This window comes from Danio rerio, chromosome 13 (genome assembly GCF_052040795.2).
Source record: "Danio rerio strain M-AB ecotype USA chromosome 13, GRCz13ab, whole genome shotgun sequence".
In the NCBI taxonomy this organism is placed as follows: domain Eukaryota; kingdom Metazoa; phylum Chordata; class Actinopteri; order Cypriniformes; family Danionidae; genus Danio; species Danio rerio.
Window position 1 is genome coordinate 54,724,755 of NC_141033.1, and position 12,373 is coordinate 54,737,127.

At 37.9% G+C, this 12,373-nt stretch overlaps 2 protein-coding genes across 19 annotated transcripts in view; one reads left to right on the forward strand and one right to left on the reverse strand.

The window, feature by feature from the left end:
- cfap46 (cilia and flagella associated protein 46) overlaps positions 1–12,236 on the forward strand; it is a 199,082-nt gene extending 186,846 nt beyond the window's left edge. For 11 of the 18 annotated variants that reach the window (XR_015506532.1, XR_015506534.1, XR_015506536.1 and 8 more), the window contains exons 52-59: positions 130–190; positions 3,948–3,989; positions 4,615–4,714; positions 4,808–4,920; positions 10,430–10,496; positions 10,772–10,908; positions 11,888–11,977; positions 12,090–12,236. Coding sequence is in view for 14 of the 18 variants with exons in the window: in XM_087279874.1 (XP_087136000.1) it covers positions 130–190; positions 3,948–3,989; positions 4,615–4,714; positions 4,808–4,920; positions 10,430–10,496; positions 10,772–10,908; positions 11,888–11,977; positions 12,090–12,178 (699 nt within the window). In the remaining 4 variants the exon portion in view is untranslated. The remainder of the gene's footprint in view (positions 1–129; positions 191–3,947; positions 3,990–4,614; positions 4,715–4,807; positions 4,921–10,429; positions 10,497–10,771; positions 10,909–11,887; positions 11,978–12,089) is intronic. The other 7 variants (XR_015506533.1, XM_087279878.1, XM_087279879.1 and 4 more) reach the window with 1 other exon arrangement.
- Positions 1–12,373, reverse strand: part of inpp5a (inositol polyphosphate-5-phosphatase A) — a 639,159-nt gene that overhangs the window by 265,516 nt on the left and 361,270 nt on the right. The gene's annotated exons all lie outside the window — the stretch shown is intronic.

Genomic DNA, 12,373 nt, shown 5'->3' on the forward strand with positions numbered 1-12,373 from the left:
TGTTTTGCATTTGTGTGTGTGCGTGTGTGTGTTAATGCCTTTGTGTGTTTGTTCTCTATCTGTGTGTTTGTACGCATGTGTGTGTCTGCGTGTGCGTTTGTGTTTCTGCGTGTATGTGTGTGTGTATAGGGGCCGGTCAGTCGTATCCCTCCCCCAAATGCAGTCCTGCTGGATACACACGGATTCAGATGTATCCTTCATTTATCAGCGCTGTGATGTGTGCGTGTGTGTGTGTGTGTGTGTGTGTGTGTGTGTGTGTGTGTGTGAATGTCAGCGCAGTGTTTCTGATGACTCCTGCTGCTCTTTATTCTATTAGACGTCTTTAAAGTCTGACTGAACATGTTTAAAGGTCCCATATAATGAGAATCTGGACACACTTAGGCATAGCTAAATAATAAATCCCATTCACACCTTGATGATAACTGTTCTTATAAATATAATGATGCATATATAAATGATGAAAATCCGTTTAGTATCATTTTCAATTAATGTGCTTTTCATTGGTGATTCCCCAAAGTAACCAGCAGGTGTGCTGCGAGTGTTTCTGACCAGTGAATCTGGCTCGTGTAATCTGTCCAATCAAAGCTATTAATCTAATCCAACAGTGAATCTAGCACAGAACAACATTCTGCAAGTGATCCTGATATCATTACTCCTCATCTTTTTCATTATAGCCGTGATCTGCTGTTGTTTTTCATTCAGAATGATTTTAACCACTCTGTTCTTTATCGTTGTTTTTATAGTCATTGTGCTTGATGTGAATGATCCGTAAGAGATTAATATGTACATGGAAATGCCCATACACTGTCAAAAAGCATCTGATAATGAACAATTTCTGCATTCAGTAATTCACTAGTGTTTTGGGTTTATTTGTGGTTGTGAATTGCATTGTGGGACGTTGATCTCTGCTCTGTCCTCTTTTGATGTTGAAAATTCAACTCTACAGTTTAACAAAGTGACTTTAATTGACATTTTAGTCATTTGTAATACTAATATAATGTGTAATAAATAATATCTAGAGCAGGCGTGTCAAACTCAATTCCTGGAGGGCCGAAGCCCTGCACAGTTTAGTTCCAACCCTGCTCCAACACACTTACCTGTAGGTTTCAAACAAGCCTGAAGGACTCAATTAGTTTGATCAGGTGTGTTTAATAAGGGTTGGAACTAAACTATGCAGAGCTGCGGCCCTCCAGGAACTGAGTTTGACACCTGTGATCTAGAGGAATAAGTTTGTGAAATAACAGAAAATAAATGCAGTTTATTACAAGGTTTCTGTAGACATGAGCATGAAAGCACAGCTCATTAATATTCATGACCCTTCTAAATATGGTCAAAACCAATCAACTCACATAATATAATACTTTAAACTATTAAAAATATTAATCAAATTCTCTTTTTCCAACTTTTCGAGGTCATTAGAAGAAAGATCAAGATCCCATAATCTTATTCAAAAACAGAAATAATCTGGGAAAGTAATATATGAAAACATGAGTCACGAAATATGCAACACTGCAAATGTAGGGATGTTTTTTACAGTGTACCGTGAACCCCAAACACCATTGTTTACTCATTCTCATGTAAATGCTGGAGTAAAACAGGCCAATCAAAGCAAAACACTGACTCTAGGGGTGGGCGGGATGACCAAAATACAACCTTAAGGTCAGAGTACATTTATTTAATGGTGACAATATATTAATAGAATATATTAAATTATAAAATGTATATAAAATGTATATAAAATGTATATTTATATTTATATTTTTATATATATATATATATATATATATAAATATATATATATATATATATATATATATATATATATATATATATATATATATATATATATATATATATATATAAATCAAATACTTGAAAGGATTTTTTTTCTTTTTAGTTGGAGCTTGTTAAATACAGAAGAAAAAAAAATGTTTCTACTCTTGGATTTTGTCCAGGTCTAGTTTCCTTTTTTTAATCCTCAAATTAAACCACAATTCGAAAGAAATTTTGGATTTTGTTTAGTTTATTTTCATAAATTTAAAAATGTAATGAGGCGATATAGGAGAATCTGTACCAGTCCTTACTTTTATACGGGTTACATAAAAAGAGATCATTTGTTTTCGACTTGAATCAGTTAATGCAAAAATAGCCATCAAGCTTTACATAGATGTCATAAATCATCATTTTTTTTGACTATTTGCAGAGTTTCCTTTAATTTTAGTGAGTTTTTCTGACCACAGGCTGCACGCGTCTAATGCATAAGCTTGTAATATCAATGCCTCGTGGGCGTGGTCGCATTAAATCTAATGAGATCAGACTGAGAAACTAGACCTAGCGTTGGTTTCATACTGATAACTTTATCAAGCTATGTTTGTTTTCAACATGCATAGCTGCGTTTAAAAAAGTAGACACTTTAAGCTTTCTAGAAATACATCTCTCATCTGTGTGTGTTTTGTATTCACGGAGTTTTAGCGCATTTTACTGACGCGTTTCTAAAAGCAGTTCACGGAGAGAGAAAAGACAGAATGCCTACACTGTTTGTTTTCATAACAGATTCGATTGATGTATTGATCTTATCTGTACGATCGAAACTGAAAGGGTAATTTAAGTTCATTTCAGCAGTTTGACGACACCACAAGTCAAAACGCATATACGCAGTCTTCGACCCCAGAGGGTTAATACTTCAGTTTCAAGTTATTTCAGTGATATCTAGTTTTTCTTTCTTAAATACCAATAATTTTGTCCATGTCTGTAAAGTTGAGATGCACAATATTCAACAAAGGCTCATTCTGAAAACGTAGTCCCGGGGACGTTTCTGGAGACCGTGAAATACGTCCCGGGAGGTACGTATGGCTGCATTTCATTTTTTTAAGCGAACGCTACTGGCAGGGCCGGAGCAAGCTGAACTGCCGCTCTAGGCAAAGGACGATCACGCTGCCCTCAAACCGAAAGTGAAAACGAAAATGACCGGTTATCAAAGTGAAGAACCCTATTCTGCCGCCCTAGGCGCGGGTATAACTGCGGTCGCGGGTGGTACGGGAGGTGTTCGGATGCCGCCCTAGGCGCGGGTATAACAGCGGTCGCGGGTGGTGCGGGAGGTGCTCGGATGCCGCCCTCTCTATTCTGCCGCCCTAGGCGGTCGCCTAGGTCGTCTCTATGGACGCGCCGGCCCTGGCTACTGGGCAGTATGACGCTGTTCCCCTTCGCGCTTACTGGCTGACCGCTAACCTCCGTGTGGAGGGCTTTCCAGTTTGTCCAGTCAGCTCATCGTGTACGTCGGCAGACTTCAGATGCAGAGAGGAGTTGACCACGGCGACCGGGTTCGAGTTCGGGGAAGATCGGTTCAAGAAATCAGGTAAGACAAAAACAGAATTCAAAAGAATAAATTGAATGAGTGAACAACAGGGTGAGAACGCGGTGAAATCCGAAAACGTGGTAAATAATCAGTCAAGGGCTTTTCTTTTTCTAGACGGCTTTTCTAAATTGTTGCTTTTCTAAATTGTTCATGCAGAGACAAAATCTGCAAAAATACATACCTCCCGTATTTCGCGGTCTCCAGAAAGATCCACGGGACTACGCTTTCAGAATGAGCCTGGGTTGAGAATATTGTATGTTTTTGCAGATATTGTAAACTCTTTTTGGCTGAGCTGATCTGTTCTGTTGGTGTGGAGATCTTTATCGCCCATTACTATTATCTTCTCACAATTAATTAAAATCAGAACTGACATGAGCAAGAAAGCACACCTCATTAATATTCATGAGCCGCACAAATATGGTCAAAACCAACCAAATTATACTTGAGGCCATTCCTAGGTTAAGAAATGGACCTGTTAATTTGGTTTTATTTAAGCCATATACCTACTATTTAGATATTAGATTATACGTTTTAACATGTTGTGTTAATGCATTCTGTGGAGATATTTGCTCTTAACTCAGACTACTTCAAGATGTGGTTGACGATCAGGAGGAAGATGATGGAAAGCAGAGCGGTGAGTGGAGTAAATCTGCGCAAAAGACTTCATGTTGGCATATTTCTGAACCAAAGAAATCAATACTTCTAATCATGGAGGACACATTTCACTGATCAAACGTGCCAGCAAAGATATTTGAAAAGCTTTAAGTCAATGTTTTTCCTATTCATTTTAAATGCCGTCTTTAACACTAGTATTGTTTCCTGATCATCAAAAAAAAAAAAAAAACATTTGAATTCAGCAATAAATTAAACAGATTGTCTGTCAATGGAGCAGGTAAAATACTCTTATTTTAAACCAATAGCCAGATTATTTTGCTTTTTTTTTGCTATTTATTTTGTTTTAAGGGAAAACTCTCTTCATTTCGACTTTAAACACTATATTTATCACTTGTCCAGCAAATGCTTCTTGATTTAAGAGTTTTTAGATGTTTTGACTAGAAAAACTCTGAGTAAGAAAGGCATTTTTTGCAGTACTCAAATCTCAGAGCAGATTGTAATGTAATGTGTATTTTATATAGCGCATTTATTGTATATAACAATACACCAAAAGCGCTTCACAATCATGTGTGTGGGTCTCTCCACTGCACTCTGTGTTAAATGAGTGTAATATTAAGTAACACTCGATCTGTTGGTTTATTCAGAGAACTCGAGTCCAGCACAGATCATGAGGAAGATCATCACACACACACCGCAATTTACAGCTCAGTGGGAGGGAATGATGGGTGGCCGGCACACACGCAGGTCTGGAGACACACACACCTGACCACAGCTCATGTTTACAGGTACCTGAAGGCCTGCAGTGTGAAGTGTGTGTGTGTGTGTGTGTTCTGTCAGTGTTTCAGAGCTGGAGCAGATGCTGGAGTCCTGCAGCGCCTTCATCTACTGCAGCATCAAGAGCTTTTCCTCCTGTTTCCCTCCTGCAAAGATGGCCACGCTCAATCTGTGTGGTACTGTCGCCCAATCTACACACTTACTGACGCACAGTCTACACACACTGCAGCAGAGTTTACTGTCTCACAATCTGCACACATTAAACCAAATGAAGGAACTTTACACTTTTATTAATAGCCATATCCCGATCACACACACACACACACACACACACACGCACACACACCAAACTTTACACTTTTATTAATAGCCATATCCCGATCACACACACACACACACACACACACACACACGCACACACACCAAACTTTACACTTTTATTAATAGCCATATCCCGATCACACACACACACACCAAACGTTACACTTTTATTAATAGCTATATCCCGAACACACACACACACACCAAACGTTACACTTTTATTAATAGCCATATCCCGATCACACACACGCACACACACACACACACACCAACACACCAAACTTTACACTTTTATTAATAGCCATATCCCGATCACACACACACACACACACACACACACACACACACACACACACACCAAACTTTACACTTTTATTAATAGCCATATCCCGATCACACACACACACACACACACACACACACACACACACCAAACGTTACACTTTTATTAATAGCCATATCCCGATCACACACACACACACACACACCAAACTTTACTCTTTTATTAATAGCCATATCCCGATCACACACACACACACACCAAACTTTACACTTTTATTAATAGCCATATCCCAATCACACACACACACACACACCAACACACCAAACTTTACACTTTTATTAATAGCCATATACCGATCTCACACACACAAACACACACACACACACACACACACACACACACACACACACACACCAACACACCAAACTTTACACTTTTATTAATAGCTAATTATATTATACTAAACATGATAAATAGGAGTTATTTATTTTAGCCTGTTCATTAAAAAAGTCTTGCATTTACCAATTAGACCCATCACTCCGCTGTGTGGTGTGTTTTATATATCAGTGTATTTTAATGGTATTTCAGTCTCCACATCTGTCCATATTTTACACATTAATCGCTGTCTGAGGATCATTCTTCCCTGCGCCTGCTCTTATTTCTTCATATGAAACGTTAGTTTGGTGTTTTTTAGGTTTTCTGATTGGGTTTGAATTAATTGTGATTAAAACTGTCTGTTTAATGAATATTCATGATGTCATTCTTGAGATTAAGCTTATTTTACATGCTCTAAATCCTCTTTCAGCTCTGTTTTTAAACTCTCTTACCCTCTCTGTGCGGCTTTCAGCATTTATAAAGCTGAATTTGTTATTACTGCTTAAATATATATATATATATATATATATATATATATATATATATATATATATATACACACACACACACACACACACACACACACACACACACACACACACACACAGTTGAAGTCAGAATTATTAGCCCCCCTGAAATATTAGACCGCTTGTTTATTTTTTCCCCAATTTCTGTTTAACAGAGAGCAGATTCTTTTTCAACACATTTTTAATCATAATAATTTTAGTAACTAATTTCTAATAACTGATTTCTTTTATTTTTGCTATGATGACAGTAAATAATATTAGACTAGATATTCTTCAAGACACTTCTATACAGCTTAGAGTGACATTTAAAGGCTTTACTAGGGTAATTAGGGTAACTAGGCAGTTTAGGGTAATTAAGCAAGTTATTGTATAATGATGGTTTGTTCTGTAGACAGTTGAGTAAAATTATAGCTTAAAGCGGCTAATAATTTTGTCCCTAAAACGGTGTTTAAAATATATAAAACTGCTTTTATTCTAGCCGAAATTAAACAAAATAAGACTTTCTCCAGAAAAACAAATATTATCAGACATACTGTGAACATTTCCTGAATCTGTTCAACATCATTTGGGAAATATTTAAAAACGAAGAAAAATATTCAAAAGGGGGCAAATAATTCTGACTTTAACTGTATATATATATATATATATATATATATATATATATATATATATATATATATATATATATATATATATATATACATAAATATATACATAAATATATATATATATATACATATACACACAGATGAAGTCAGAATTATTCGCTCCCCTGTTTATTTTTTTTCCCTAATTTCTGTTTAACAGATATTTTTTCAACACATTAATCTAATCATCTAATCATAAAAGTTTTAATAACCCAACGATTGTTTGTTTATTAGACTATTGAAAACATATAGAGCTTAAAGGGGATAATAATTTTGACCTTAATATGGTGTTTAAAAATTTTAAAACTGCTTTTATTTTAGTCGAAATAAAACAAATTAGACTTTCTCCAGAAAAAAAAATATTATCAGAAATACTCAGAAAATGTCCTTGCTCTGTTCAACATCATTTGGGAAATAAAAAAAATAAAAATCTAAGCGGGGCGAATAATTCTGACTTCAACTGTATATATACTATATACTATGTACTATATACTGCTATTATACACACACACACACACACACACACACACACACACACACACACACACACACACACACACACACACACACATATATATATATATATATATATATATATATATATATATATATATATAGTTGACGTCAGAACTACTAGCACCCCAGAATTATTAGCTTCTTGTTTATTTTTCCCCCAATTTCGGTTTAACAGAGAGCAGATTTATTTAACACATTTCTGCACATAATAGTGTTAATAACTCATCTCTAATAACTGATTTATTTTATCTTTGTCATGATGACAGTAAATAATATTAGAGCAGATATTCTTCAAGACACTTCTATACAGCTTAAAGTGACATTTAAAGGCTTCACTAGGGTAATTAGGGTAACTAGGCAGGTTAGGGGAATTAGGCAAGTTATTGTATAATGATGGTTTGTTCTGGAGACTATCAAGAAAAAATATAGCTTAAAGGGGCAAATAATTTGACCTTAAAATGGAGTTTAAAAAACTGCTTTTATTCTAGCCGAAATAAACAAATATTATCAGACATACTGTGAACATTTCCTTGCTCTGTTAAACATTGTTAGGGAAATATTTAAAAAAGAAGAAAAAAATTTGAAGGGGGTTAATAATTCTGACTTCAACTGTGTGTGTGTATATATATATAATACAAGGTAGCATAGGCCAGGTCCTGGCTGGGTCAGTTGGCATCCAAACAAATGCGCTATAGGGGAATTGATGAACTAAATTGGCTGTAGTGTATGTATGAGTGTGTTTGAGTGTTTCCCAGATCTGGGTTGCAGCTGAAAGGACAATCGCTGTGTAAAACATATGCTGGAATTGTTAATGGCTCATTACACTGTGGCGACCTCTGTAGATAAAGACTAAGCCGAAAGAGAATGAATGAGTGAATGAATATTATCGAAGGAATATTCTCTGATAATGTAACCACGATATCTTTCATTTTGACTGAGATTTGATTCTGATCTGATTTTTTTGATTTTGATCTGTTCGAGAAATTGCAATTAAAAGTAAAGCTTATATTTAAAACTGCATCACACCTAAATCCTAATTAACCCGACTAAGTGCCAAATACCAAATTAAGGTTGAGAATCTCCCATGTTTAGTGATAGATGACACATTTTTGGGGAATTTATTAAAATATTTGTTAAACAGATCTAATTTGTGTTAATAGTCTTGATATCTTGAATTATTTAGCTCCTGCCAGTAAATGCATCTTGATTTAAATTCCTTTAATCTGTGCATTTCATGAAAACAAAAAAATACTAAAGTTTGCCCTTGTCATTACAATCTGCAAATGCGCCTCCTGTTTGTTTTGAGTTAAATTCTCCAATTAGATCTGTGGTATTGGGAGTGGCTTACACACTTAACCACGCCCCTCCAGCTGTCAGAGCTATGACAACAATCAGAAATAGTGGCAGGAGGAGTCTGTAATAACTCTCTCCAAACCCTTTTCCCCATCTTTCTGAATGACACGCCTACTTTACTGTAATCCAATCAGCTCACGTTAGAGAAAACAAGCCCCGCCCACTGTTTACTCATTTAATATTCCGTTTGTCTAGGAACTGCATCACAATATGAATTAAAAAGCTTCTGATTCATGCAGACTTCAAGTTTTTGATCCAGTGGGAATTGTCAGTAAAATAAAGACATGTTTATGCTTTATTTTTAATATTAATCCATCATAAATCAGTCATCAACATAACTGTGAGAGTCTGTGCTGATTCACACTGTGGGTTCATTAGTAATTGTTAAACGTGTGTGAATGTGATGAAGAGGAGCAGGAGTGTGCACAGATGAACAGTGTGATGAATAAATGACAGGAGATCAGAGATCTCATACACACACACTCACACACACACACACACACACACAGATAAATGAGAGTGTGTGTGAGCTGTGTGAAGTGTTTTTATAGGCCTTTTCTGATCCACAGGGAACAGATTTAATCCACTCTGTACACAACAGACGGACACACACACAACTTGTCCTCGATTTGCTTACACACACACACACACCCATACATATTTGCACATACACGCACACACATACATACTGTACATATTTGCAGAAAGATACACATACAAAATGGCACACACACTCACAGGCACACAGAAAGACACACACACACACACACACACACACACACACACACACGCACGCACACACACATTTGAAAAAAATACGAACTATAAATGTGTGTGTGTGCATGTTTGCATGTGTGTGTATGTGCGTGTGCGTGTGTGTGTGTGTGTGTGTGTGTGTGTGTGTGTGTGTGTGTTTCATTCACTCATTTTCCTTCGGCTTAGTCTGATTATTTATCATGGTCGCAGTGGAATGAACCGCCAACTATTCCAGCATATGTTTAACGCAGCGGATGCCCTTCCAGCTGCAACCTGGGTACTGGAAACACCCAAATACACTCATTCACATTCATACACTACGGCCAATTTAGTTGATCAGTTCCCCTATAAGCTCATGTGTTTGGAGCACCCGGAGGAAACCCACGCCCACACAGGGAGAAAATGCAAACTCCACACTAAAACCCAGCTGAGATTCGAACTAGCAACCTTCTTGCTGTGAGGCCACAGTGCTAACCACTGAGCCACCCTGACACCCTTTGTTATTATTGTTGTTTAGTTATTTGGATTGAAGCTTCACACTACCGCTCTTAATGCTCTTTCTAATGCTACTGTGTGTGTGTGTGTGTGTATGTGTGTGTGTGTGTGTGTGTGTGTGTGTGTGTGTGTGTGTGTGTGTGTGTGTTTGTGTGCGTGCATGCGTGTGTGTGCGCGTGCGTATGTGTGTGTATGTATGTGTGTGCATGTGTGTGTTTGTGTGCGTGCGTGCGTGTGTGTGCGCGTGCGTATGTGTGTGTATGTATGTGTGTGCATGTGTGTGTGCGTGTGCATGTGTGTGTGCGTGTGCGCGTGTGTGCGTGCGTGCGTGTGTGTGTGTGTGTGTGTGCGTGTGTGTGTGTTCGTGTGTGTGTGTGTTCGTGTGTGCCTGCGTGTGTGTGGTTTTCTGCAGGTTGTCAGATGGTTTTACTCTTTGACTGCGGTCAGAACACAGACGGAGAACATCAGAGGTTAAACATGTAAACACTCTTCTCACACCATCACAGACTAAACCTGAAGCGCTTCATGAGTCTGATGCCTTTTGATAAATACCATACATGGAATAATGTATAAAATAATAATAAATAAAGAATCAATGTAGATTAATACAATCAGAGATGATAAAAATGATGAAGATTAGTTCAGATACAGTACTGCTTGTTATGGACTCATTTCATTGTGTTTTTCTGCGTGTGTGCGTGCGTGCGTGTGTGCGTGCGTGTGTGCCTGCGTGTGTGTGTGTGTGTGTGTACAGCCACAGTGTTGTGTGTGCAGACGCTGCTCTTAGCTCAGTGTATCTGCTGACCCTCAGTGGAGTTCATTCAGTCCTGATCAACCAGTGGCAGAGCAGCACCGCAGAAAACACACACAACATGAGCTCCATGCTGAACCGTGAGTCTCACACACACTTAAACACATACATATACACTCACACAGACACACACACACATATTTGCACATACAATAAATCACAAACACACACTTATACAAACTCAATCACATACACAAATACACACACACGCAATAAATCACAAACACTTACAATTACAGACGCACATTCACACACACACACAATAAATCACGAACGCACACAATTACACATACAGACTTACATTCACACACACACACTCACTCACTCATTCACTCACACACGCACAATAAAACACAAACTCACACAATTACACATACAGACTCACACACTCACTCACTCACTCATTCACACACACACACACACAATAAATCACGAACGCACCCAATTACACATACAGACTCACACTCACACACTCACACACTAACTCACTCACTCACTCATTCACACACACACACACACACACACACACACACACACACACACACACACACACACACACACACACACACAATAAATCACGAAGGCACACAATTACACATACAGACTCACATTCACACACTCACACACTCACTCACTCACTCATTCGCGCACACACACAAAAAATCACAAACACACACACAATTACACATACAGACTCACATTCACACACACTCACTCACTCACTCACTCAAAAACACACACACACTCACAAAATAAATCACAAACGCAAACACTCACTCAGACACACATATACTTATACATACTCAATCACATACACACACACTCACACAATAAATCACAAACGCACACAATCACACATACAGACTCACATTCACACACACACACTCACTCACTCAGACACACACCTATACATATTCACTCAATCACATACACAAATACGCACGCACACACACGCGTGTGTGTGTGTGTGTGTGTGTGTGTGTGTGTGTGTGTGTGTGTGTGTGTGTGTGTGTGTGTGTGTGTGTGTGTGTGTGTGTGTGTGTGTGTGTGTGTGTGTAGATCTTCTGGAAGGTGGACTGACGTCAGGACGAGCCGCTCATGTTTTAAGAACACACAGATCAGAAAACACAGAATTCTGCAGTCAGACAGGTGCGTGCATATATATGTGTGTGTGTGTGTGTGTACGTACGCTGTTTCTGCTGCTTTTACACACATTATGAAGCTCAACACAGGCTGATGAGTGTGTGTTTCTGTGTTTCAGCTGTAAATGAAGACGCTCAGAGAATCACCCTCAGCGCTGCTCATTTCAACATGGTCCTCTATGGCCTTCCGCATGTCGTGGTGACGTGAACGCAAGCTTTATTTCTCTTCCTGCTAATAAACTCTTATTAATGCCTCATGAATAATATTTAACAGGGCATCTTTATTTGGCTTCTGATCTTTCACTTGGAAAAGTCTGATTTTACAAATATTGCTGAAGTTCTCATCAGGTTAGCCGTAACAATCATACCTGTCAACATTGGGGTGTGAAAATAAGAGATATAT